Source organism: Eulemur rufifrons, chromosome 7 (assembly GCF_041146395.1).
Source record: "Eulemur rufifrons isolate Redbay chromosome 7, OSU_ERuf_1, whole genome shotgun sequence".
In the NCBI taxonomy this organism is placed as follows: Eukaryota; Metazoa; Chordata; class Mammalia; order Primates; family Lemuridae; genus Eulemur; species Eulemur rufifrons.
In genome coordinates this window covers 200,893,108-200,920,443 of record NC_090989.1, presented here as the reverse complement: position 1 = coordinate 200,920,443, position 27,336 = coordinate 200,893,108, and the positions used below count along the sequence as shown (strand labels likewise).

General features: G+C 43.6%; 1 protein-coding gene across 1 annotated transcript; it reads left to right on the top strand.

The window, feature by feature from the left end:
* The first annotated feature begins 2,882 nt into the window (after positions 1 to 2,882).
* Positions 2,883 to 25,819, top strand: LOC138385907 (MAP/microtubule affinity-regulating kinase 4-like). Its single transcript, XM_069472092.1, has 9 exons — positions 2,883 to 3,475; positions 6,085 to 6,321; positions 6,497 to 6,616; positions 6,868 to 6,964; positions 7,285 to 7,397; positions 8,210 to 8,253; positions 13,975 to 14,223; positions 16,856 to 17,071; positions 25,564 to 25,819. Exons 1-9 carry the CDS (start codon positions 3,050 to 3,052, stop codon positions 25,817 to 25,819), a joined length of 1,758 nt encoding a protein of 585 aa, XP_069328193.1. The 5' UTR covers positions 2,883 to 3,049.
* Positions 25,820 to 27,336: the final 1,517 nt, after the last annotated feature.

Here is a 27,336-nt window from a genome sequence, read left to right as displayed (position 1 = left end):
AAATATATATATAGAAAAAATAAGCCGGGCATGGGTGGTGCATGCCTGTAGTCCCAGCTACTCGGGAGGCTGAGACAGGAGGATCGCTTGAGCCCAGGAGTTTGAGGTTGCTGTGAGCTAGGCTGACGCCACGGCACTCACTCTAGCCTGGGCAACAGAGTGAGACTCTGTCTCAAAAAAAAAAAAAAAAAAAAAAAATCTAGAGCTATAGATGTAATATCTATGATTACATTAATTAAAGCCATTTCAAAGTTTTTAGCAAGAAGGATGGCACAATCCCAAAATTTATTAGTTTTGTCTTACAGAAGCCAACCAAATAGAACTCAATCTATTAATTAGTGATTTTCCTCTTTGCTTATCTTTACATTGCCTTTAGGCACACAGGGGCTTTAATCATCAGGTTTGAAGCATAAAGGTGACTTAACTCTTCTGTCTTTATTAGTAATAGTTAGTATTATTGATCGACCAAGCCAGACACTGGGATGAGTACTTTACCTACACGAATGTAAATCTTGCAGCAGCCTTGTGAGTTAAGAAGCATTATGCCCATTTGCTCCACATAAGACAACTAAGGCATGAGAAGAGGAAATAACTTGCCCAAAATTCAGTGCCTGTCAAGTAGCAGACCTTCCATAGATTCAGAGACTCTGGCCCTCTGACTCCAAACCTCAAAGCTGTAACCATTATGTCGTGCTATTATTTAGACTAGGAATCAGCAAACTCTTTATGTAAAGGGCCACATAGCGAACATTAAGGCTTTGTGGTCCATACGGTCTCTGTTGCAACTATGTAACTCTCCTGTTACAGCATGGAAGCAACTGTAGACAATACCAAAGGAATGAACATGACTGTATTCCAGTAAAGCTTTATTTGCGAAAACTGGGATGGGCCAGATGTGGCCCATATGGGCCCTGATTTGCCAACCCCTGATGGAGACGAAGGAAAGGAGCAAGTGCTTTCCTGCTTTTAAATGAACTCTGTCTGCCCCAGTGACAAGGTCCACATTGAAATGGCAGTAGGGCCTCGTTTCTTGCAGAATTTTACAGTTGTATTTTCTTCACGTATAAGTTTGTCGTGATAGGTAGGAGACTTCAAGTTTCGCATTTGGAAAGGTATTTTTAGCTGATTTTCCAGTTTTCTCTGAACAGTGCCTCCTTTGATTTGCTTAGTTGGATGTTTACAGTTAAGGACTCATTTCCAAGTTTCTTAACTTCCGTTGTTGCTTAAATTTAAAAGCTTAAGAAATCCTAATGGTACTTTGAATTAAAATCTATTAAATGTCAAAGTTGAAAGTACCTTTCGCTGTCTTTTAACTTCTCTGATTCTCAGTTTTTTCTAGCTATAAAAAGAGGAAATTCTAGTTGATGAATTCTGTCTTTCTTTCCAGTTCTAATATTTGATTAGAACTGTGGTCTATGAAAGGAAACTCAGATGTTTCCTAGAAAACCAATCTGGCCCTTCTCATAACTATATTCTTCATTTTTATAAATTAGCCAATATTTTTGCCTTATACTAACTTAATTTCGCTCCTACTCAGATGACTGTGACTTGCAAACATTTCTGTGAATATGGTTTATTGACCGTGAGGAAAGGCTAATGGCAGCCAGCAAGAGCATGTCTGTGTCCGGACCCTCTCCAAGGAAGCAGTGTGGTGCTTAACCCCACAGCTTCGGTTCTCTTCCATCTCTACCCAGCCCCGTCTGCCACTTGGTGGATCTAGATCATCAGAAAGGCTTAGACCTCTACTCAACTCAATCTTGAGGAAATTACTCTGGGTTTTTTGTTGTTTTGGCTTTGTTTTGTTAAGAGACAAGGTCTTACTCTGTTGCCCAGGCTGGATTCAAACTCCTGGGCTCAAGCGATCCACTCACCTCAGCCTCCTGAGTAGCTGGGACTACAGGCATGTGCCACTGCGCCCAGGTTTTGGTTTTTATTTTAAATTCCCCACAGAAATTCTGAAGCCTTTATTGGAAGAACCTATTAGTTGGACCAGGAAAAATGTGGGGGGTGTGTGTGAGTGTGCGTGCGCTTTTACAATTAATGGCTGTATTCACAGTGCTTAGCATTAATGTAATCCCTTCTCCTTCTTGCATTGTTTGCCTAAGATAGCTCCTTTAGACCTGGAAGAAACAACCGTGATATTGGTGCTTCTGCTTTTCTCTGTTTCTAATTGCCATGCATTCCAGGAGCTTTTTAAGTCATCATTTCTTTGACTAAATAAAAAAAGTTTTCCTCTTTATGACAAGGATCATAGGCCCTTCTTTCCATATTCATGAGCAGGTGGGTTTTGCTTCACCATTCCCAGCCCAGTTACTACTTACACCATTTTAGTCCTTTGGTTGAGCTCTTGTTCTTTTCAGAGAAAAAGAATAGATTCCTGGCTCTATCTTTTTTGCTTACCTCTTTCTTGGAAGGCTGGTAATGTTAGTGCCTCTGTTCTTTCATGTATGACTATAAGTGAATTAGGCTGACATTCGTATTTTAACCTAGACAACATCCAGGTTCTCAACCTTCTTTAGAAGTCACTGCTCATAGCTTAAGAACGTGGCACACACCTATAAGCCCAGCTAGCCAGGAGGCTGAGGTGGGAAGATTGCTTGAGTTCAGGAATTTGAAACCAGCCTGAGCCAACCTAGCAAGACCCTGTCTCAAAAATAAAAAAATTAATATTAATAAATTTACATGCAAAATACCAAAGAAAAGACTAGAAGCAAATACAAAACAACAAGAGATGCTGTCCTCCTTTAATGGTAACACGGGCATATATTTGTATATATTTTTCTATGTTTCCTAAAATTTCTATGATGAGCATATAAAGCTTTAATGTTAGAAAAGAAGACTGTTTTTAAAAAGTTGGCAGTAGACGTGAAATTTCAGTAAAACAATTGTTTAATTAACAGTGCTTTTCATAGTTCACACACAAAATTGCACTTTTCATAGTTCACATGCCACATTCATTTCTCCATTTTAAGGAAGAGGAACCTGACCCTCAGAGAGTGAAGTCAGTCTATTAACTTCCATAGTTGGGTTTTGAGTTGGTTACACAGTCATGGGAAGGTTGCACCGGAGCCATCTGGCCCTGGGCCTGGGGGCAGTCTGGTCCTCCAGATGCAGGCCGTTGGTTGCATCCTGGTGTTGGGCTCAAAAACAAGTGGAGTGTCAGCAGGAAGAGTCCAAGAAGACACTTGCAGTTACAACTGGAGAGAACAGGAACGACATCCTCACCTGTCTCTTCTTGCCCTCACGCCTGAATTTCTCCAGATTGAAAAGTTCAAAGCATAAGGAAATTGCTTTTAGAAATCCACACATCGAGGTGCTCACTGAGTGTTTTGCATGTGTGAACATTAACGAAGTTACTTTCATCTTAATTATGCATCTGCACCTGTGCGAACTGACCCTTCCGTCTCTCCTTACTCAGGTGGTCTCCGCGGTGGAGTATTGCCACAGGATGTCTGTGGCGCACAGGGATCTGAAGGTACGTACCAGCGTCCTAAGTGTGTGCTCTATTTGTACGTGTTCAGTTCTCTCATCACACAAGTGAGGCGTAGATTAGATTTTGTTATTATACATAATGAAACAAAAATAAATCTCATGATAATTGGATCCTTTCAATCAAGTTCTAGTAGAGCATTCGAAATAAATAAAAGTGAAGTTTATGAGAAGCATTTTACATTTCAGTTAAGGTGCTGGTGGTTGATCTCTGGAGAGACAGTCATCACACAGCCAAAGGGATGTGTGTGGTGCTTCCTCCGGAAGTGTGTGGTCACGCCTGGACAGTGTCCTCGGGGCCACCTGGCATTCTTTTCTACTTCTCCAGGTAGCATTGTCTCCTGTTAACAGCAGCGCCTATTTGAGACTCTTTCACAGCCTCCGCCCCGGCATAGGATGAGGTTTCCTATTTCACAGAGAAAATGGAGACACCAGGCAGAAACTCCCTGAGTCTTCCAGCAGAACCTCGTATGGATCAGTACCTGCACCTGCACGCATCCTTCCCTGTCCTCATGTTACAGGAAAGCGGGCACCTCTGCTGACCCCGCCTCTGTGTTCCGGGTCCCCTCTCCCTCCGTGGGCTGTGCGCTGTCCGATGCCTCCTTCTCTCCATTTTGTCATTCACTCTCTCTCTCTGCTTGCTTCTCACCAGCAGCGTTGCTCAAGTGCATAGCTTCTTTTTACCAAAAGTCTTCTCCACCTTAGGTCCCCTTCCAGATACACCCTTTTCCTCTCTTCGTAGTCACAGTCTTTGCCCTAAACATTTTCTACACTCTAAGTCTTAGCTTGCTCCTCACCCCTGCTCTCTCCTTACCTGATTGTCATTGACTGGCTCATTCCTCTCCGAGCCCACCCTCAGTGGCTTCGTGTTCCTCCATTAGCTGCGGTGGCCACCTGTGTGTCAATGACCCCAAATCCCTTCTTGCAGCCACAGGGCTCTCCCAGGCTCCAGGGGCCAGCTGACCAAGGGGTGTCTTTCTCCACCAGAGTGTCCCTCAGGCACCTCAGGTACAGCAAGTTCAAAGCCTAAACTCTTCCATCCTGAACTTGAACCTTCACTTCTCCTTCTCGTGACTAATGTTCCTGAGGTGTCCCTCTGGTTTGCCATCCACTCAGTGACCAGGTCCTTTTCCTGCTGTTGTCTAACTATTGCTTACACTCGCTCACTCTTTCCTGTCTCTGTTACACTGTCCCAGGCCAGACGCCGTCACCTCATACTTGATTGTAACTCTAGTTTCCTGCCTGTTCTCTGCTTCCAATTTTCCCTGTCTCTTCTTCTCATGTGTGTTTTCCACCTTGCGCCCAGAATGGACTCTTTTAAAACCACATGTAACATTGTTATTTCTCTGCTTAAACAACTCTGCAGGGGCTTCCCATCGCCCTTAGGATGAAAACCCAAACCTGTTGGGTACAGCCCTTTGTGATTCGGCCCTGACCATCCTCCCCAGCCATCTCTGCCTGACTCTGTCTCCCACACACTTTCAGTGTCTTGAGTGAAACCCGCGCTGTCTCTGTCACCTGTGTGTTCTCGGACTCTGCCTGAAACAGCGCCCATCAACACACGCATCATGACCGGCTGCACCTTCTTGTGCTTCGACATGGCCTCCTCTGGGAAGCAGCCCCTCCCTTTCAGGTCCAGGCCGACAGCCCCCGTTCCTCCTCGGTTACACAGCACTAGGGTCTCAGGGCAGCTGCTTGTCTTTCTCCGTCTCCCCTTCTGAAGTGTGAGCTCCTGAGGGCAGGGCCCTATCTGTCTTGCTTATTATATGTCCAGACACTAATATAACATCTGTTGTGTAGTCGCTACATAGTAAATATTTGTTGCAATAAATGGAAGTGGCTGTGATTTGTCTCTTCAATGGGATTTGGAATTCTTCCTTCCCCAATGATAGCCATTTGACAGCTTTGTAGCAATTTTTGTAAAATGTGACTATCAACTTCATCAAGTGCCCAGTTTTTTTTAAAAGCCCCTGATTATTTTTCATGTAAAAAATCTTCCAAAGGGTCAGGCATGGTGGCCCATAATCCCAGCACTTGGGGAGGCACAGGCAAGAGGACTGTTTGAGGCCAAGAGTTCAACACCAGCCTGGGCAACATAGTGAAACCTATCTCATAAGAAAAATAACATTACAAATTAGCCAGGCATGGTGGCACACGCCTGCAGTCCCAGCTACTCGGCAGGCTGAGGCAGGAAGGTTGCTTGAGCCCAGGAGGTTGCAGTGCAGTGAGCTGTGATTGCACCATTGCACTCTAGCCCCAGTGACAGAACGAGACCCTGTCTCTACAAAACAAACAAATGAAAAAAACCTCTCAAAACCTTTCTTTATCTTGAGGCAGTTGATACTTACATTAGTATACGAATTAATGATGATTATTCTAGCACTTCGTGTCTGGTAGTGATTGTTAATGTGATAAAATTAGGAGTTCAAATTTGTCTCCTGTTTTTTACTTCTAGAAGAAATGTTTTCTCATTTCATTAATTAGGGGATATTACGTTTATATCATTACAAAAAGCTGCTTTATGAAATGCCTAATCGTGCATAGTTCTAATTATATTTTGCTTAAATTTTATTTCTGTTGATGTTTTCCCTCTAGCCAGAGAATCTCCTCCTAAGTGCCAAGGGAGAAATAAAACTGGCAGACTTTGGCCTCAGTGCACAGTTTACACCGGGCACTCCACTGACCACCTACTGTGGGACACCGTATTATGTCGCGCCAGAAATTGTGAGGAGAAAACCATACCACGGCCCCTCTGCAGATGTCTGGAGTCTAGGAGTCCTCCTTTACATGTTTGTTACCGGCACCCTCCCTTTCAAAGGGGACAATCTTAAGGTATTGGAAGCGGTTGTTGCATCCACGTAGTACACAAAACTAGAAGCAGTTTTATAAAATTATATGGGTTTATATTTTTAATGTTCTATCAGTTTAGGGGTTTCCGTGGGTTTTCTGTTGTTTTTTAACCTAAAAGTTGACTCACTAGTTTTCTTTCCTCTCTCCCTGCCCACAGGAGGTAATGAGACAAATAAAAGGAGGCAAGTATGACATCCCCTCCTGTGTCTCCAGACAGTGCCAAAAACTACTGAGGGGTTTACTGGTGATAAACCCACTTGGAAGAAGCTCTGTCCAGGTAATCACAGAAGTGGAAATAAGTAACAACTTTGGAGAGTTTTTAGAGTATTTTTAGAACTTAGCTTGGCTTGTGGGGCATACTGAATATTTATTTGCCTGGGACATTTGAAGCAGGAGTTGAGACATTGAGAAAAATTTAAGTTACCCTTTGGACTACAGTCAGTGAAATGTTGAAAATAAAGTTTCCTAAATATTGCGATTATCGGACTATTTTATTTTATGCTGCTAATGAACAGTTCACCTTTTCAGAAAATTATGGAGGACAAGTGGCTCAACATGGGACACAGGGAGCCACTGGTGCCGTACAGGGAGGTCAAGAGGAACATGAATGATGAAAAATGCATTGGTAAGTACTCTGTGGTACGTGCTTGCGTGTGCCTGTGCTTGTATAAGTAACAGATTTCTCTCCTGATCCATGCGTGTGCCTAAAATGTGAATAATGGAACGTTAAGCCCAAGTTATATAATGAATCAGCTTATCTGTTCTGTCATATTTAGAAACTTAACTAAATCTACAGCAGCACCCAGTAACTCAGAATCCAGCGCTCATTTGTGTAAGAAAATGTGTGATCTTTTAGATCTTATAAAGAAAATCGTTGTACCCTGTAACAGAATGATTTCTTACCCAAACAAAACACATAAACTGTATTTTACCCTTCTCTTTTAGAGACGCTACGGCAGATGGGCTACCAAGAACAAGACATTGAGGAGTCCCTGAAACATCAACGACCCAATGAAATCAGTGCCACCTATAACTTTTTACTGCAAAAATCTGTTGAGGTAAGAGTAACCAGAGAGGAAGAGCTGAAATACCCTTTATGTAACTGATCAGCTTATGTAAACTAGTAGTTTCTTAGTTTTTATTGTTTAGATGTGTATAATGAATTTGATATATCATTTTTAAAATTTACCTGCAAATACCAAATCTAACTCCTATGACCATTATAAGCCATTATTGGAACTTCAAAATAATAAGCCTTAATAAGTAAATGGAACATTTTAAATTATTTGAAAAAGCCTGAAAAGAAGAACATAGATACATAAGCTTTTGTGACTTTTTCCAGCAGTGAGAAAAATCCTTTTGCCTGAGTATGTGGGTGTCATTTTTTAACACTGTGATTCCACATCTCTCCAAATGAACTGTTTCTGAGAAGTCTGTGTGTTACGAGAACTTTAGTTTCCTAAGAAACCCTTTGGGTGTGTGTTGTGGTTTGTTGGTTTTCTCATTTTCTCTTAGCTGCGTGCTAATGATTCCAGTTCAAGCAGCAGTCTTTCTCTCGCTAGGGTTAGGCTGAGCAGTGACCTCGACAACTTTGCTTTTAGTAGTCTGTGCATTATTACTTTACTGATTATTATAAACCGTTATCATAGTCGCCCTACGTTAGCTGTTTTTCATGTTCTTTTCTACCAGAAGAGAGGGTAGAGGTTGCTGTCCTTGTTCCGTTTTCTGATCTTTTGGCCATTACTGTGGATGTTTTAGCATAGTTTAAAGACTGAGTACTCCTGTTTCTGTAGATGAGTTCTTTTTTTCCCCCTTGTACTGTACTTCCCAAATAGTTTAAGACAAAAATGCCCCTTTTTTTTTTTTATAGAATAACACGGGACCTGGTGGGACGCGAGTGGGAAGACAGCATAGGTACGTTTGCAGTGAGAGAACTACAGATGATAGATACTCAGTGATTCAGAATGTCAAAAAGGTATAAAATTTTACCTGTTCTCAAGAAAATTTGTTTTTTCAGAAGAGAAATGGAAGAATTTCCATTTCTTACTTTTTAAATCAAAATTCAGATAATAACAGTAAGTATTCTCTGAAGGTAAGGTAAATTTGAGTGGTAATTTTTAGCAAGACACTAGGATTCCAAATTCCTGTCTTGGGTACCATCCTCCTGGCTGGCTGGCTGTATATGATGATTAAAAGGATCGAGTTAAACCAGGGAGGTTTCCTAGAGGAGGCAGATAGCAAGTAAGCCATGGTTTCATTGTAGAACAGCCAATAGGGAAATAGAGATTGTTTCGTGCACATTAATAACTTGAGCAAAGGCTGGGAGTTGGTGGGGGAGCAGGATGAGGACCTGAGGCAGGAGCCACACCTCCGGGAGACATAGAGAACAAGGTCAAGAGAGGGAGTGTTCAGTTTTAAATAGTTTTTAAGGCTTCTTTAATTTCTTTGGAGTCATTTCCTGTCTGTGTTCCCCCTGCAGACACCTTCCTTATTGAAGCTGATGCCTCCAGGTCCTGACCTGGGCCTCCTTGTTTCCCTTACCGTGAATGATCGAAATACTGTGCTTTTGAAAGTATGGTCTTCATCTTTAGCTGAACAGAGCCTCAGCGCCAAAACTGATAAGACAGTGCCCACAGCTGTAATAATGTCTGGATTTTCCTTTATTTCTATCTGAAAAATGAATTGAAAGACTGTGGAAAATAATTGAATTTGAGGGCTGAACTACTGGTGGTCATATTTTTACCTTCAGAAAAGGCAGTCAGTGTGACAAGTGTTTGACCCTTAAAAATAATGCTCGTAGCTGTGTGTGGTGGCTCACACGTGTAAATCTGGCACTTGGAAGGCCAAGGCTGGAGGATTGCTTGAGGTCAGGAGTTGAAGACCAGCCTGAGAAGGAGCTAAACTCCATCTCTACCGAAACTACAACAATTAGCTGGGCGTAGCAGTGCAGGCCTATAGTCCCAGCCACTACAGAGGCTGAGGCGAGATGATCACTTAAGCCCTGGAGTTTGAGGTTGCAGTGAGCTATGATGATGCCACAGCATCCTAGCTGGAGCAACAGAGCAAGACCCTGTCTCTGAAAAAATGATGCTTGAGTCTTCAATTGGATGCATTACGCCTTCTCTGAACAGAATACTTCTCAGGCAGATGATTGCTTTCTCTTCTTCTCTTTGATCTATACATCTTACCTCGTCACTAATTGAAAATACTAGTGAGCTACAGGATGTCGGGACCTATGTTAGTTTCTGAAAGAAGCACATTAATTTCCATTTTTCAGCCTTCAATATGTTGGACTTTTTTATATGTGAGTGTTTATACAGAATTCTATCACAGCTGATAAAAACTGTGCAAAGGTTTGAACCAAAGGTTCTATGTGCTTTAACTGAGCCCTTAGTGAGGGAAAAATACAACTAATCCTTGGTCTGGGGGCCAGGGTGCCTAGCTTTTGGCAAGTCATTGCTTTGACACAAGCACCTCTGGGTGGAATTCTGAGTAAGGCTCGTCTTGAAACCAGACGTGCTGCAGGTCAGCCTACTTTCTGTGGGAATCCTCACGATGCTGCTGTTCTACTTCTGTTGCCGTTTCCAAACATGGCCTGATCCCAACCATCAGACTGACAGTCGACATCAACTAGGTTTAGGCTTTTGAAGGTCTGATTACGTCATTAATGGTATGATTCTGTCCAGATGGTGTAGTTACACAGTGAGTCTTAAACCGCGGAGCACAGGCCTGACAGACAGTGCTCAACAAATTTTAGCTTCATTCTTGATTATAAACTGCTCAGGCAAGAATGTGAAGAGTTTTGTTAGTTTACACTAACTATACCTAATCTCTCAAGTTGCTGAAGGACCTACACAGCAGGGACGCTCGGCCCCACTTTTTCATGTGCTTTTAGATATCTGCATGAGGCCCACAGCAGTAACGTGATGGTGTTAGGATAAAACGCAACAGGATCTTTTGAAAGAAGTTTGAAGTATGGGATCTCATTGGCAAAATTTAAAAATTGTCAAGTGGCTTTATTATTTTATCCACGTAGCCACTTGTGCTGCACTGAGCCATGGAGATGGAGCATGACAGTTAACACATGTGTCATCTGGACTACATTTTTAAGTCTGCTTTTGCCCAATCACTGAGTATGCTTTCAATCGGCAGCCAAAACATTTTGTATCAGAATGGACTGATATGGGCTAGATGTTCTAGCTAACAAATCATCAGTGCCTGTCCTTTTGTAACTTTAAGTCAATCAGAATTTTAAGAAAGATAATCACTGCTCAATACAAAACAATTAAGAAGATTAATAGGAACTCAACTTCATGCAACTTGAATTTTAAGAAATACATTGCTATTTCTTTAAGATTTACATGTAATACAGCTACTGTTTTGCTTATGTAGATTGCTTATCTAGACTGTGCAATAGAACCATCATATCGGGGGAAAAACATTGTTGAAACTTTCATAACAACCAGCTTGATGAACTTGTAGAATATGGAGCCCATCGTGATATTGGGGCTGTCTGTCATAATTAGAATTTTTGTGAGTTTGATTGTACAGACTTAAAATTCAGTGGATATTTGCTGCATTTACTGTTTCCTGCGTCAAGGTGGTAGGCCTACTGTAGAAGTCGGAAAAACAAATTGTTTTGCTAATTCCTATGTAGAACTTGTGATGAAACATGAATAAAATTTCTTAAGTAATATTTGGCTTTAAAATTAGCATGTCAAAAAATTTAATAATTTATAATCAAAATACTGACTTACATTTCCTACTTAGAAAGGTCTCTTTGATGAGGATCAGTTTTTCACTGCGGGACATCTGTCCATCCCCTCCTTGCCATGCTTGTGTGCCTCCCAGGTCTCCCTGCACCATCTGGCCATTGGCAGTGTGCTGCATGGCAACAGCCAGAGCAGCCCCTTGGTCTGTGGGTGCCTAAAATCCTTTCTTTCTCCAGAGCCTTTGGGACCATTTGTATTCACAGGGAAGAAGCTAAACCACTCGTGCCTCCCCTTCCTCCCCTGTTTTATTTGGTGCATCCGTTGACCCAAGCTTCTTATTTTGGCAAAAAGTGTCAGTAGCTGGGCAGGGGGATAAATTCTTTTGACCCCTGACCTGCCCTGAGAGATAGTGGAGCATGGAAGACAGTCGTATTTGTTTGTACCTTAAAACTATGTGTACTCTTGGATACGTGAGTCCGTGTGCATGTACTGAGAACAACCCAGCATTTCTTCACTGACTTGAATCACTTAGGACTCTCTGTTTCAGGTGGCAGAAAACCCCAATGCAAACAGGCTAAAATAAAAAAGGGCATCAGTTAGGGCATACAACTAAAAAAGTCCAGGCCTAGAGTCAGAGTTTGTCTTCCAGTTTTGCCTCCTCTGTGGTCGTTCCACAGCTGATCTCTGCCTGTTTACACCTGACGTCTTCCTACACGTGGCTCTGCTAGAACCGAAGCCTGGGGTTGTCTCCATGGTCTGTGTGAGCTGGCTCTGGGTATCTCTGAGCCTGTTGCTGGCCCAGGTCACTGGGAAAAGTCTTGGGTGGAGTCAACTTCTTCTGCCGCCCGGGGTCCTAGAGTTGCTTTCCCTACAGCAATATTTAAGTATTGTTGGCACAGGAAAAGAAGTGATACTGAGTGGCAATCAAAGGAAACTGAAGGTGTTTGTTTCCAGTCCTTCTCTGACTCTCTGGAGCCATTCTCCAAGGCAGAGGGCAGAATTCTCAAACAGAAATGCAAGGCCAAGCAGCTCTTCTTGAGTAATTTATTTCAAAGGCATGTCTCTCTTATGTTGGGGTTATCGAAATCCCTGTGGCTACATTATTAGTTGATCTGTCCTATCAGAACATTTACTGACCACCTACTTTGTCAGGCTTCCCACTGACACTGGTGGCACATTGACAAGACTATAGCTGTGCTTTCACAGGGAGCTCCAGTAAGGAAGTGTCCCTACAAGAAGACAATGTGGCATGCGTGAACTAAAATCACAGCAAGAAGTGATTTTACTCTCACTGGGAGGGTGGATCAGGGAAGACTTCATGGAGGAAATCACCTCTGGATGAATTTCGAAGAGTTGAAAGATGCCAGCCCTTCAGGCATAGAGAATAGCCTCAGCAAGTGTTTTCTGACCTGGTGCTTTACCAAGGGACTGCCCATCACCAGGAGAGCCAGAAAGTCAAGTTTCAGGAGCATGATGGAAGGCAGAGATTAGACTGCAGGGGCCCAAAGATGTGTGACTTGCACACCAAGGTGAGAAGTCTAAACTTGATCCTGAAGACTCAACATGCCCTCGAAGGTTGTGAGCAGATGAGTGACAAACTCCAGTTGATTTTTTAGGAAGTTCTCGGCAATTGAGTTGGATAGACTGGATATGGAGGGCCGCGGGAGGGAGCCCAGTGAAGATGAGGCCTGAGGCTCTGCACTGAGACCCTGGCAGTAGAAGTGGAGAGGACGGGCCAGCTGAAAGGCTGGCGGGAAACTGACACCAACCAGATGTCATGGTTGGCCTGGATATGGGAAGTGAGGGAAAGGAAGAACCTGGTCCCCTCCAAGTGTCGGTCCTTCAAAAGGATTTCGGGAGAAAGACACTGGAAGAATAATATCAGAATTCTAAATGTCTGCTTATCCTTAAATGAAAGAAACTACACCTTTGGAATTCCAAGGACATGATGGCTGAGCTGGAATTGAGGAATATTGTTGTCCTGGTGAGACTCCTGTGGGTAGTTGTGTCCAGTAGGTGTCTGTGCCAGGTGGAACTGCAGACTTCTAGCCACTGTCACTCTTTCTGTGTCTCTAAACAGTTCAATTTTTTCTAACAAGTTTTTTGGTTTAAAAAAAAAAAAAAAAAAAAAGGCTCTGTTCACCCTGTAGAGATTTTGACTGTGCTTTATAAAGGATTCTTTGTAAATTTCCTTTGTGTAGGAAGATTCTAAACTATATTGTTAAAACAACAGAGGATACAGTGTGAAATTACGGCTAGCTTCTATACCCATAACCTTATTATAAGAGTTCATTTAAACGAGGTCAGTGTGTTTTGGGAAAATGTTGAGAGCACATTATGCTGATGTCATATATTCACTTTACCACTTAGACTTGAACTGAGTCATCTCTTAGAATAAGCATGATTTTATGCACAGCTTGGAGGACATCATCCCTCTCACACAAACAAAGGCTGTAAGAAGTTCCTGCCCTTCTGCTACTTGCTTTCAGCGCGTGGAATTTTATATTCATACCATTTGTGTGCTTCAAAAACTTTTTAGTTGCCTATTCATCAAGTATGGCTGCGTATCCTTCGTTTCTGTCCTGTCGGCATGGTTCCCTGTGTGTAAGCAATTTGAGGGGGAAGCAAAGGGGAAAAGCTAGAGTTAGCCAGTCTCTGTCCTACAATTTCCCAGCATTAACGTTGTCCTTAAAAATATATATATACTATTACCTTAAACTCTAGGAGGCTTTGTCTCATTATATACTATTCTTTTACTACCCTTTCCCACTTATCTTACCTATTACTCCTAAGTTCTGTGAAATGCCAGTTGGATCTGTATTGATTATACCTGATTTTCTCCACTGCGCGTAAACGGTATGTTGTGATTGTGAATTTTCATATGCTGTGTTTGTAAGAGTCTCTAATTTTCTGACCTCTGCAGCATGGATTCTAATCCAGCACCACCAGCTGCTGCAGAAACAAATAATGACTCTGTGACCACCGCATCTCAACCCAACTCTCGACCCCCAGCAAGTTGGCACGGTTTCACTCTGCAGGCACAGGAACACCGAACCGCAATGTGTAATGATCGCCCTGCCATCAGGAGCCTTCCCGTTCGAGGGAAATCGTTGGTGAAAAGCACAAGTGGAGGCTCCGATATCATCAGTAAACTAAGGACCAAACTGAGGAGGTCAGTGTCAAGTGGTAGTACTTGTTTTCAAGTAAACACATTGAACATAAAGAGAATTGTTGACTCTCTGTTGCAGGCGGCAGAAAATCCAGTCCAAACAGGCTTAAATAAAAGAGGGCATCTGTTAGGTCATGCAACTAAAAAAGTCCAGGCCTGGGACGACCAGAATCCCACCGGCTAGTTGATTAATCTGCTCTGTTACCAGGACATTTTCTGAGCACCTGCTTTGGCAGGCTTTCTGCTGACACTGGGGGCACAGTGACAAGATGATAGCTGTGCTCTGAGGGAGCTCCAGGAAGGAAGCGTCACTACAATACAATGTGGTGTGCGTGACCTAAATTCACAGCAACAAGTGATTTCACTCTCTTTTGGGGGGTGGTGCATGTGGGAAGCCTTGATGGAGGAGATGACCTCTGGTTGAACTTGGAAGAGTGAATGGAAAGATGCCAGCCCTTTAGGCACAGGGCAACATAGGTCCTGCAAGTGTTTTCTGACCTGGTGCTTTACCAAGGCACTGCACGTCATCAGGAGGGCCAGCAGGTCAAGTTCCAGGAAAAATGATGGAAGGCAAAGCCTGGAGAGATGGCAGGGGTCCTGTGACTTGCATGTCAGGCAGAGGAGTCTGAACTTCATCCTGAAGACTCAGCATGCTGTAGAATGGTGGTGAGCAGATGAGCAACAAGGTCCAGTTAAATTTTCAGGAAGTTCTGGGTAGTTGAGCAGATAGGTTGGAGGTGGGGGTAGAGGCAGAAGCCCAGTGAAGATGAGGCCTGAGGCTCTGCACTGAGACCTTGGCAGTAGAAGTGGAGAGGACAGGCCAGCTGAAAGGCTGGCGGGAAGCTGACACCAACCAGATGTCATGGTTGGTCTGGATATGGGAAGTGAGGGAAAGGAAGAACCTGGTCCCCTCCAAGTGTCGGTCCTTCAAAAGGATTTCGGGAGAAAGACACTGGAAGAATAATATCAGAATTCTAAATGTCTGCTTATCCTTAAATGAAAGAAACTACACCTTTGGAATTCCAAGGACATGATGGCTGAGCTGGAATTGAGGAATATTGTTGTCCTGGTGAGACTCCTGTGGGTAGTTGTGTCCAGTAGGTGTCTGTGCCAGGTGGAACTGCAGACTCCCAGCCACCGTCACTCTTTCTGTGTCTCTAAACAGTTCAATTTTTTCAAAAAGTTTTTTTTTTTTTTTTTAATAAAAGCTCTGCTGACCCTTTAGGGATTTTGAGAATTCTTTATAAAGGGTAAAGGACTCTTCATAAAGGATTCTTTGTAAATGTCCTTTAGGTAAGAAGATTTCAAAGTATCTAGTTAAAAACAACATAGGATACTCTGGTATATAATGACAAGTTTCTGTCCCCCTAATCTTAGTTTAATAGTTCATTTAAAACACGTCTCTGTGTTTTGGAAACAGTTTGAGAGCACAGTATGCTCATGTTATATGTTCACTTTGCCACTTAGTCTTGAACTGGGACATCTCTTAGAATAGGCTTCACTTTATGCGTAGCTTGGAGGACATCATCCCTCTCCCATAAACAAATAGTCATGTCAGCTGCTGTTTTCTTTTGTTCAAAGTAAGAAACTTTTTAGATGACTGTTTGGGAAAAAGCAGCTACTGGTTACCAATTGCTCATGAATCTGCAAAACAAGTTTAGGAGAGTTTTATTCTTTGAAAAACATGAGGTGGTTTGGGGAGGCAGGTATGTGCGTTTCACAGCAGGTTGCTCTGTGGTCACAGCTCCATCGAACTGTTGTTTCTGCCTCTGCCTGAACCCAAACCCCTCCCAGCCTAAAGAAATGCAGCTAGCCCTGCCTCAGTTTATACCACATCTGCTACCTGTTGGCTGAGACATTGGATGTTGATGTCCATGTCAACCTCTGGGCACCCCAATATGCTGTCCCCTCCAATAGGCAGTGAAGGAGGTAACTTCAAGGCTATGTAAGAAAAACTGCACATTCCTTGTGAGACTAACATGTGCCCACTGCTGCTTAATCTTGTGCTGGGCCTTATATAGTCTAAGATTTCCTTACAGTTGTCCACAAAGTGTCCTTCCTCATTGTGATCTTACTTTAATCACATCCTGTCTCATGGTGTCCTTGGTCACCTGTGTGTGTCTTTGTGCCTTTGCATACTACAAAAGTTGTAAGATGTCCCTGCCCTGCCCATGTTGCTTTAAGCATGTGGAATTTTGTATTTACACCATTTGTGTGCTTCCAAAATGTTTTAGTTGCCTGTTCATCAAGTATGCCTGCGTGTCCTTTATTTCTTTCATATTGGCACAGTTCCCTGTGTGTAATAAATTTGAGAGGGAAGCAAAGGGGGAAAGCTTCAGTTAGCCATTGTCTGTGCTGGAATTTCCCTTCATTAACCTTGTCCTTAAAAATATATGCGTACTATTCCCTTAAACTCTAGGAACCTTGTGTTATTGTACACTCTTCTTTTGCTGCCCTTTCCCACTTAACATACCTATTACTCATAAGTTCTGTGAAATACCCCTTGGATCTGGATTGATTATACAGGATTTTCTCCACTGTGTGTAAAAGGCATATTGTGATTGTCGGTTTTTATATGTCATGTTTGTAAGAGTCTCTGATTTTCTGATCTCTGCATCACTGTTCCAAATCCAAGATCTCCAGCTCCTTCTGGGAAGATTCCCACCACTGTGGCCACCTCAGGAGCCCATGTCCCTAGCAGCCTTGATCTCAACGCTACTTTCCATGGTCAGCATGGGGAGCAACCAAACCACAGCCCTCCTGCCTCTCCCAGCCCGCTTCGCTCAACAACATCACGCCCGACCCAGAGCCCGGGTTTTTTCCGTAAAATCCTGGCAAGGTTCAGAATGAGGTAAGTGTCCGTGATGTTAGCTTTGGAAGGAACATATAGAGCTGAAGGAAAATGTTTTTTTACTGTTGTTGCATGAAGCCACCGCCCAGGTATTTTTCATTCTGCTTTCACTCACGTTTTTCTGGTTTATATATATCTAACTTTATATGTTAAAACCATTAAAATAGAAATTACAGACCTTAGAGTCTTTTATCTATCCGCGGGGCAGGGTCACTGCAGTTCAGCAGAACTTCAGTTCTTGCTAGCAAAGGGCTGCTGCTCCAGAGCGGCCAGCAGGGGGCCGCATCCATTCCAGCATCTGCAGACAGAAGGAGAGGGCGTGTTTCTTTGCTCACTTCATCATCATTAATGAGCACTACGTTTCTTAAAGTCAAAACCTTCAAATTGTTCTCTCTCAGTAAGTTATCTTGAGAGCAGAATAACTCACTTCAAAGGTATAGTTCTGGAGATAAAACCCCTGGTTTATTCCCCCCAAAAATAATAATATCATCTTAGCACATCCGAGTTGTGTATAAAATGCTTCATGTGTTATTTAGTTACGCTGCCGTTGGTGGCCTTGGGAAACTCTGAGGGTCCTTCGAGGTATTTCTGACTTCATTTCCATGATCTGGTAGGCATGTTGCAGACAGAAATATTGGTTGCCTCCGGAGGCAAAACAAAGGATCCCACTTTCAACTGAGACCAAATCGTGAAAGTCCTCTTTTCCAGGAACAAGTCCCAGAAGCCCAAGAGCCCCTGCAGTTTCAGGACTCCCCCGAGGGAATTCTTTGAAATTAAGCCTGGCGTGGCTTAGTCTGTCTGAGGTTTCCTGCAGGCTTGCTTGGTGGGGCCCTTGTCTGTCACCTGTGTCTTACAGGACAGCTAGGAGTGCTCTCAGGTCTGCAATAATCAGTGGCCCCTCCTCTGTTTGTCTGTGCTCCCCGTGGTCTATGAGCACCCTGCTCAGTGTCACGCTCTTGCCATTATTTAAACTGGAAGCCAAGTTTTGCTTCTCAGTCTCCTTAATTTCTCCACATTAATCATGTATGACTTAGGTGAGTCACATTAACTAGTGTCATCTGTTTACAGTTAGGATATCAAATGGCAGACATGGGAGGATTTCTGACGTCCATGAGCAGTAACTGGAAGTCAGGCAAAGCAGAGGTTTCAGTCCGCCTTCCTGTTCCCTCCTCAGCCCCATCCCCTTTACTGAGACACCCCCCCCCCCCCCGTTCGAGGTTGAGTAGAACAGAATGGTCTAAAGGGCCTTGCCGATTTGGGGGTGGGGTTCGTGAGCCACGAGAGAGACAGTGAGTTCAATCCAGAAACAGTCTGTTGACCCCCGCAATAAATCCTTCCTCTCAGGGTCATGTCGTGGCCTGTCCCAGTCCTCCTGGTCCCCCACAGGGACTAGGGTAAAATGCAGCTGCCTCTGAAACTTGGGTCGTAGAAGGTGGAGCCAGGTACCATTTATGTGGCTGTTCGCCTTCCGTCCCTGCTTAATATCAACAGGTGTTTCCCCTCCAAGCCCCAAGCATGGAGGGGTGTCCAGGTTTGCCTCAGTTCAGAAAGGCAGCTTTGTGTCCGAGCACTTTGTGCCATAATGGGCTCTTTAAGTAAAACCTTGCACGTCATTAAAATCTTTGAGTTTATTTAACTGTCTCCTCTGTGCTCCTTTTTTGGTCATCTTCAGACTATCATTGATAAAAATATCAGCTACCATTATTTGAATGCTTATTACTATGTGCTAAGGTAGACAGATGTCTATAGATATTTAGATGTACTCATTTTATTCACACTGATTTATAATACACACACACATTTTTTATGTAAAGTAACTATATTGATAATATAATATGCATACACTCAGTACCTCTCCACAGTCCAGCCTGTGGAGTAGATTTTCCCCGTTTCATAGAAGACACTGAAGATGAGGTTCCGAGATAAGGAACATGTTTATGGTCCTACAGCAAAGAAGTCTCAGGCAGAGTCAGGTCTGTGACCAGAGGAGGCGCTTCAAGCCACTACACTTGTGCCCCCTTAGAAAACTCAATGAAGGTCTGGTGCAGGCATGAATCCTTTTCCCTTTTTTCCTAATTACATTTATTTCATGTATTTGAACTGAAACGGGAGACACAGGGTTTTTGTTAGAATATTCTGGGTGGTTAGCCAAGTGCGATGTCTCCTGCCTGTAATCCCAGCACTTGGGAGGCCGAGGTAGGACAATTGCTTGAGGCCAGGAGTTCGAGACCAGCCTGAGCGAGAATCAGACCCCATCTCTACCAACAGTAGGAAAATTAGCCAGGTGTGGTGGCACTTGCCTGTAGTCCCTGATATTCAGGGGGCTCAGGCAGGAGGCTCACTTGAGCCCAGGAGTTTGAGGTTTCAGTGAGCGATGATGATGCTACGCACTCTAGCTGGGACAAAGGAGCAAGACTCAAAAAAAAAAGCTTGAGTCTTCACTTAGATGGAGTCTGCCTTCCTGCACAGATCAGTTCTTCGGCAGATTATTGCTTTCTCCTCTTCTTTCCTACCTCTGTAGCTTAGTCTTTTTTGTTGTTTTTAAATTCTGATCACTTTTATTTTGTATGTAAACAAATAATTCGGGAAGAAATCACTAGGGAGAGGTCAATATCTGATGCAATATTGCTAGTAGTTCCTAAATTGTGACAAAAATCATGGAGAATCTCTAAATGCCAAAAATCAGAAGTTTCAGTATCCCCCTGAGGATACATTTGAACACAAATTACATTGCCACTGGAGTTATGCCTGTCAGGTATCAGAAAAATTGAGATTCTAGTAGATATGAAACAGAGGTTGTGTATCTCGGGTGCCTGAGGGGCAGCTTTCTACCTAGTAAGTTTCATGACCTTGTACAGACTGCTAAAACCTACTAAATGGATCAGTCATCCAGAGGGGACTTGAATGATTCTTTCCAGTTCTGTCATTCTGTGTTTATCCTGTTTAGGACTCTTGTTGTGGAGATGAGCTGCAAGAGAAAGTTCACTTGAAATTAAAAAAATCAAAGGCTGGCAACGCCTCAGAGAGAAGTCATAGTCTTATCCTCACTCCTCCCTGGCCTCTGAGTCATTTTAAGGCTTTTATGTATGCTTTAAGTATTTTCTTATGCTGTGTACTTTTCACTGTGGAAAGCGAAATTTATTTTCCTGATCTGTGGCCTGACATGGTAGCCAATATCTAAACACAAATGATTCTTTGGAAGAATAAGGACAGGCTTAATGGGTTAGGATCACTCAACCTGTAGGCTTATTCTTTGACTAATGGAAAATACTACTGAGAGACAGGATGCCTGGACTTACGTTAATTTCTGAAACAAGCATATTGACTTCCATTTTCAGCTTCCAATATGTTGGACTTTTTTCTTCCGTATGTGAGTGTTTATACAAAATTCCAACTTGAGAATGATTGTGGCTTTTAAAGACTGTGAAAAGGTTTGAAACAAAGGCTCCATATGCCTTCAATAAACCCTTACTACCTTCAAAATTTTACAGCAAGCATAGGATATTTCTGAAGCCTACCAAAAGTGGGAGTTTTTCCTCTTGCCACAGGCAATGCAATCAATTTGTGATAGTTTTTACTTTTTCATATTAGTTTTATTAATTGATTCTTGCTAGTGCAATATTTCTGTTTTATCAGCTTTACTGTGTGAAAAAGGAAGTTAATGCTTGGTCTGGAAGGCAGGGTGCCTAGCTTTTGGCAAGTCATTGCTTTGACACAAGCACCTCTGGGTGGAATTCTGAGTAAGGCTCGTCTTGAAACCAGACGTGCTGCAGGTCAGCCTACTTTCTGTGGGAATCCTCACGATGCTGCTGTTCTACTTCTGTTGCCGTTTCCAAACATTGCCTGATCCCAACCATCAGACTGACAGTCGACATCAACTAGGTTTAGGCTTTTGAAGGTCTGATTACGTCGTTAATGGTATGATTCTGTCCAGATGGTGTAGTTACACAGTGAGTCTTAAACCGCGGAGCACAGGCCTGACAGGCAGTGCTCAACAAATTTTAGCTTCATTCTTGATTATAAACTGCTCAGGCAAGAATGTGAAGAGTTTTGTTAGTTTACACTAACTATACCTAATCTCTCAAGTTGCTGAAGGACCTACACAGCAGGGACGCTCGGCCCCACTTTTTCATGTGCTTTTAGATATCTGCATGAGGCCCAAAGCAGTAACGTGATGGTGTTAGGATAAAACGCAACAGGATCTTTTGAAAGAAGTTTGAAGTATGGGATCTCATTGGCAAAATTTAAAAATTGTCAAGTGGCTTTATTATTTTATCCACGTAGCCACTTGTGCTGCACTGAGCCACGGAGATGGAGCAGAGGAGGGCTGACGACAGTTAACACATGTGTCATCTGGACCTCATTTTTAAGTCTTCTTTTGCCCAATCACTGAGTATGCTTTCAATCGGCAGCCAAAACATTTTGTATCAGAATGGACTGATACGGGCTAGATGTTCTAGCTAACAAATCCAGAGTGCCTGTCCTTTAGGAACTCTAAGTAGATTAGAGTTTTAAAAAATGTAACCAGTTATCGATACAAAACAAGAAAATTAATGGGAATTCAAATTCATGCAACCTGAATTTTAAGAAATACATTGCTATTTCTTAAAATTTAAATGTCATACAGCTACTGTTTTGCTTATGTAGATTGTTGTGGGCTAGACCGTGAAATATATCCAGCAGTTTGAATACTTTCCTAAGGGGAAAATATTGCTCAAACTTTCATAACTACCAACTCGATGAACTTTTAGAATATGCAGCCCATTGTGATATTGGGGCTGTCTGTTATAAATAGAATTTTTCTGAGTTTCCTTGTACAGACTTGAACATCAGCAGATACTTCCTGTATTTACTGTTTCCTACATCAAGGCAGTAGGACGACTATAGATCTCAGAAAAATCAATTGGTTTTGTTGCTTCCTTTGTAGAACTTGTGATGTAACATGAATAAAACTTCTGAAGAAATATTTGCCTTTAAAATTATTATTATGTCACAAATTTAATAATTTATGATGAAAGTATCAGTTTACTTTTTCTATTTAGAACGGTCTGTAACTTTGACGAGGGTTAATTTATCATGGCAGGACATCTGTCCGTCCCCGGTTTGCCATGCTTATGTGCCCCACAGGTCTCGCCTGTGCCATGTCACCAGCCAGCAGTGTGCCGCATGGGGACAGATGGAGCAGCCTCTTGCTCTGTGGGTGGCTAAAATCCTTTTCTTCTCGAGAGTCTTCGGGACTGTTTGTACTTGCAGGGAAGAAGCTAAACCACTCCTGCCTCCCCGTGTTCTCCTATTTTTCCTGGTGCACCCATTGATCCTAAATCCTTATTTTGCCAAAGAAATGTCACCAGCTGGGTAGTGGGATGAATTTTGTTGACCATTGAGCTGCCCTGAAAGATAGCAGAGCACAAAAGATACTTATACTTATCTGTACCTTAAATTATGTGTACATTTGCGTGTTTACGCATGTCTGTGTGTGTGTACTGGGAACGACCGAGCATGTCTAACTACTTGAATCAGTTAGGACTCTCTGTTGCAGGCGGCAGAAAACCCAGTCCAAACAGGCTGAAATAAAAAAGGCATCTGTTAGGTCACGCAACTAAAAAAGTCCAGGCCTCGAGTCGGGGCCCATTTCCTAGTTCTGCCTCCTCTGCGTTAGTTCCACCAATGAGCTCAGCATGGACAGACTTAACTTCTTCCTGCACACGGCTCTGCTCAAGCCCAAGCCTGGGCTTGTCTCCTTGATCCGTGTGTGCTGGCCCTGGGCATGTCTGAACCTGTCAGTGGCCAGGGTAGCTGGGAAAGGTCTGGGGTGGAGTGAACGTCATCTGCAGCCCAGAGACTTAGAGCTGCTTCCCCTAAAGTAAAATGTAAGGATTGCTGCCTCAGGAAAAGAATGGACGCTGAGTGGCAAGCGATGGAAACTGACAGCTTTTGTTCCCAGTCCTTCTCTGACTGCCTAGAGCCATTCTCCAAGGCAAAGGGCAGAATCCTCAAACAAAAATGCAGGGCCAGGCAGCTCTTCCTGAGCAGTTTATTTGAAAGCCCTGTCTCCCTCACGTTGGGACGACCAGAATCCCACCGGCTAGTTGATTAACTAATCTGTTCTTTTAGGAGAACATTTTCTGAGCACCTGCTTTGGCAGCCTTTCTGCTGACACTGGGGGCACAGTGACAAGATGATAGCTGTGCTCTGAGGGAGCTCCAGGAAGGAAGCGTCACTACAATACAATGTGGTGTGCGTGACCTAAATTCACAGCAACAAGTGATTTCACTCTCTTTTGGGGGGTGGTGCATGTGGGAAGCCTTCGTGGAGGAGATGACCTCTGGTTGAGTTTGGAAGAGTGAACGGAAAGATGCCAGCCCTTCAGGCATAGAGAATAGGTCCTGTAAGCATTCTCTGACCTGGTGCTTTACCAAGGCACAGCATGCCATCAGGAGGGCCAGAAAGTCAAGTTCCTGGATGAATGACAGAAGGCAAATCCTGGAGACATGCAGGGTCCAGGCTGCAGAGGCCCAAGTATGACTTGCAGGCCAGGGTGAGGAGTCTGAACCTGATCGTGAAGACTCAGCCTGCTGCAGAAGGGTTATGAGCAGATGAGCAACAAGGTCCCGTTTATATTTCAGGGTGTTCTCAGCAGTTGAGCGCATAGGCTGGAGGTGGGGGCAGAGGCAGGGAGCCCAGTGAAGATGAGGCCTGAGGCTCTGCACTGAGACCCTGGCAATAGCAGTGGAGAGGACGGGCCGGCTGAAAGGTGGTTAGAAAAGTGACACCAACAAGATGTCATGGTTGGTCTGGACATGGGGAATGAGGGAAAGGAAGAACCTGCTAGTTTCTCATTTCAATCTTTTAGAAGGATTTTTACAGAGAGGCGCTGGAACAATAGAAGCAGAATTGCAAATCTCTGCTTACCCTTCAGGGAAAGAAGCTGTGCTTTTTGAATTCTAAGGACACCATGACTGAGCTAGAACTCGGAGATAGTGTGGTCCCGGTCAGACTCCTCTGGACAGTGTAGTCCAGTAGCTGTCCCTGCCAGGTGGGTCTGCAGACTTCCAGCCAGTCTGTCGCTCTTTCTGTGTCTGTAAACAGTTAATTTTTTCAAAAAGTTTTTTGGTTTTGAACATTAAGGCTCTGTTGACCCCTTAGGGATTTTTAGAATTCTTTATAAAGGATAAAAGACTCGTCACAAAGGATTTTTTTATACGTGTTCCTTAGGTAAGAAGATTTTTAAAGTATCTAGTTAAAAACAACGTAGGATACTCTGTTATATAACGATGAGTTTCTGTCCCCCTAATCTTAGTATAATAGTTCATTTAAAGCATGTCTGTTTTGGAAACAGTTTGAGAGCACACTATGCTCATGTTATATATTTACTTTGGACTTAATCTTGAACTGGGACATCTCTTAGAATAGGCTTCACTTTATGCATAGCTTGGAGGACATCATCCCTCTCCCATAAACAAATATTCAGTCATGTAAGCTGCTATTTTCTTTTGTTCAAGGTAATAAACTTTTAAGATAACGGGGAAAAAGCAGCTACCAGTTAGCAATTGCTCGTGAATCTCCAGAACAGGTTTAGGAGAGTTTTATTCTTCGAAAACCATGAGGTGGTTTGGAGAGGCAGGTATGTGCGTTTCACAGCAGGTTGCTCTTTCTGCCTCTGCCTGAACCCAAACCCCTTCCAGCCTAAAGAAATGCAGCTAGCCCTGCCTCAGTTTATACCACATCTTCTACCTCTAGGCTGAGACATTGGATGTTGATGTCCATGTCAACCTCTGGGCACCCCAATATGCTGTCCCCTCCAACAGGCAGTGAAGGAGGTAACTTCAAGGCTATGTAAGAAAAACTGCACCTTCCTTGTGAGACTAACATGTACCCACTGCTGCTTAATCTTGTGCTGGGCCTTATATAGTCTAAGATTTCCTTACAGTTGTCCACAGTGTCCTTCCCATTGTGATCTTTAATCACATCCTGTCTCATGGTGTCCTTGGTCACCTGTGTGTGTCTTTGTGCCTTTGCATACGACAAAGGATGTAAGACGTTCCTGTCCTGTCCACGTTGCATGTGGAATTTTGTATTTACACCATTTGTGTGCTTCCAAAACGTTTTAGTTGCCTATTCATCAAGTATGCCTGCGTGTCCTTTATTTCTTTCATATTGGCACAGTTCCCTGTGTGTAACTAATTTGAGAGGGAAGCAAAGGGGGAAAGCTTCAGTTAGCCATTGTCTGTGCTAGAATTTCCCTGCATTAACCTTGTCCTTAAAAGTATATATGTACTATTCCCTTAAACTCTAGGAGGCTTGTGTCATTCTATACTGTCCTTTTGCTGCCCTTTCCCACTTAACGTACCTGTTGCTCCTGAGTCCTGTGAAATACCCCTTGGATCTGGATTGATTATACCTGATTTTCTCCACTGTGTGTGACAGATATTGTGATTGTGAATTTTTCTATGCTGTGTTTCTAAGAGTCTTTTATTTTCTGACCTCCACAGGACTCTCCCTCAGGAGAAAAGACAAGCCCCGTCAGACACGATTCCCAGTGGAAGCCCCCCGGGTGATGTCCCCTTCGCTGGGCACACGTCCATTGACACAGCGGCACATGGGCAGCCACAGGGCCTGCCACCTGCTCCACCTGACAGCCCCCCTGCCTCTCTTGTGCCATCCCGCCACTCTGCCCCCTCGCCCCCTGCTGTGCCGGCCAGAAGGTCCATTTTCTCCCGCTTGTGCTGCTGCACAGCTTCTGATTAACATCAATAAACATTTGTTAAGCAATATATGGCTTTCAGATGAGTATATCAAAAAGATTCATAATTTATAAAGAAAATAGCAATTTACCTTTCTTATTTGGAAAAGTCAACTTTAATGCGGGTCAGATTTTCGCTGATTCTCTGTGCGATGCTCATGTGCCTCGCAGGTCTCACCTACACCGTCAGGCCCGTCCCCAACATACGGCACAGGGACAGGCAGAGCCGCCTCCTGCTCTGTGGGCTAAAATCCTTCCCTTCTCCACAGTCCTTGGGGCCATTTCTATTCACAGAGAAGGAATCAAGCCACTTCCGCCCCCCCTTCTCGCCCTGGTTTTCCTGGTGCATCCATTGAACGTAGCTCTTTATTTGGGTGAAACAATAGCAGCAGCTGGGCAGAGGGATACATTTTGTTGACCCCTGACCTGCCCTGAAAGATAATGGAGCACAAAAGAGAGTTGTGGTCATCTGTACCTTAAATTATGTGTATACACGTGCATACATATCTGTCTGCACGTACTGCCATCAACCCGGCATGTCTTAACCACTTGAATCTGTGTGGACTGTCTGTTGCAGGTGGCAGAGAACCCAGTCCAAACAGCCTGAAATGAAAAGGGGCATCAGTTAGGTCATAGAAATAAAAAATCCCAGCCTAGGGTCAGGGTCCATCTCCTAGTTCTGCCTCCTCTGCGTTAGTTCCACCACTGAGCTCAGCATGGACAGACTTAACTTCTTCCTGCACACGGCTCTGCTCAAGCCCAAGCCTGGGCTTGTCTCCTTGATCTGTGTGTGCTGGCTCTGGGCATCTGGGAACCTGTCAGTGGCCAGGGCAGCTGGGAAATTCTGGGGTGGAGTCATCTTCATCTGTAGCCCAGGGACCTAGAGCTGCTTCCCCTAAGGCAAAACTTAAGAATTGTTGCCACAGGAAAACAATGGACACTGAGTGGCAAAGTAAGAAACCCGAAGGCCTTTGTTTCCAGTCTTTCTCTGACTACACAGAGCCATTCTCCAAGGCAGAGGGCAAGATTCTCACACAAAAACACAGGGGCAAGCAGCTCTTCTTGAGCATTTTATTTGAAAGACTTTGTCTCCCTCATGCTGGGGCTGCCAGAATCCTAGTGGCTAGTTGATTCATTAATCTGTTCCAGCGGGAGAACATTGCCTGAGCATCTGCTTTGTCAGGCTTTCTGGTGACACTGGGGGCAGATTGACCAGATTACAGCTGTGCTTTCAGGAAGCTCCGGTACGGAAGTGTCACTAGGATACTGTGTGGCACGCATGACCTGAAAACACTGCAAGAAGTGATTTCACTCCCAGTGGGAAGTGAAAGGAAGTCAGGGAAGACGTCACGGAGGAGATGAGCTCTGGTTGAATTTTGAAGACTGAGTAGAAAGATGCCAGCCCAGTTTCTGGTATTTTGTTATAGCAGCCTGACCAGACTAAGACAGTAACATATTTCTGAATTATTCCCTGTGTGAGCTGTTCCACCTGATGACTTATCCTCGAGTTCAATATTTCCTA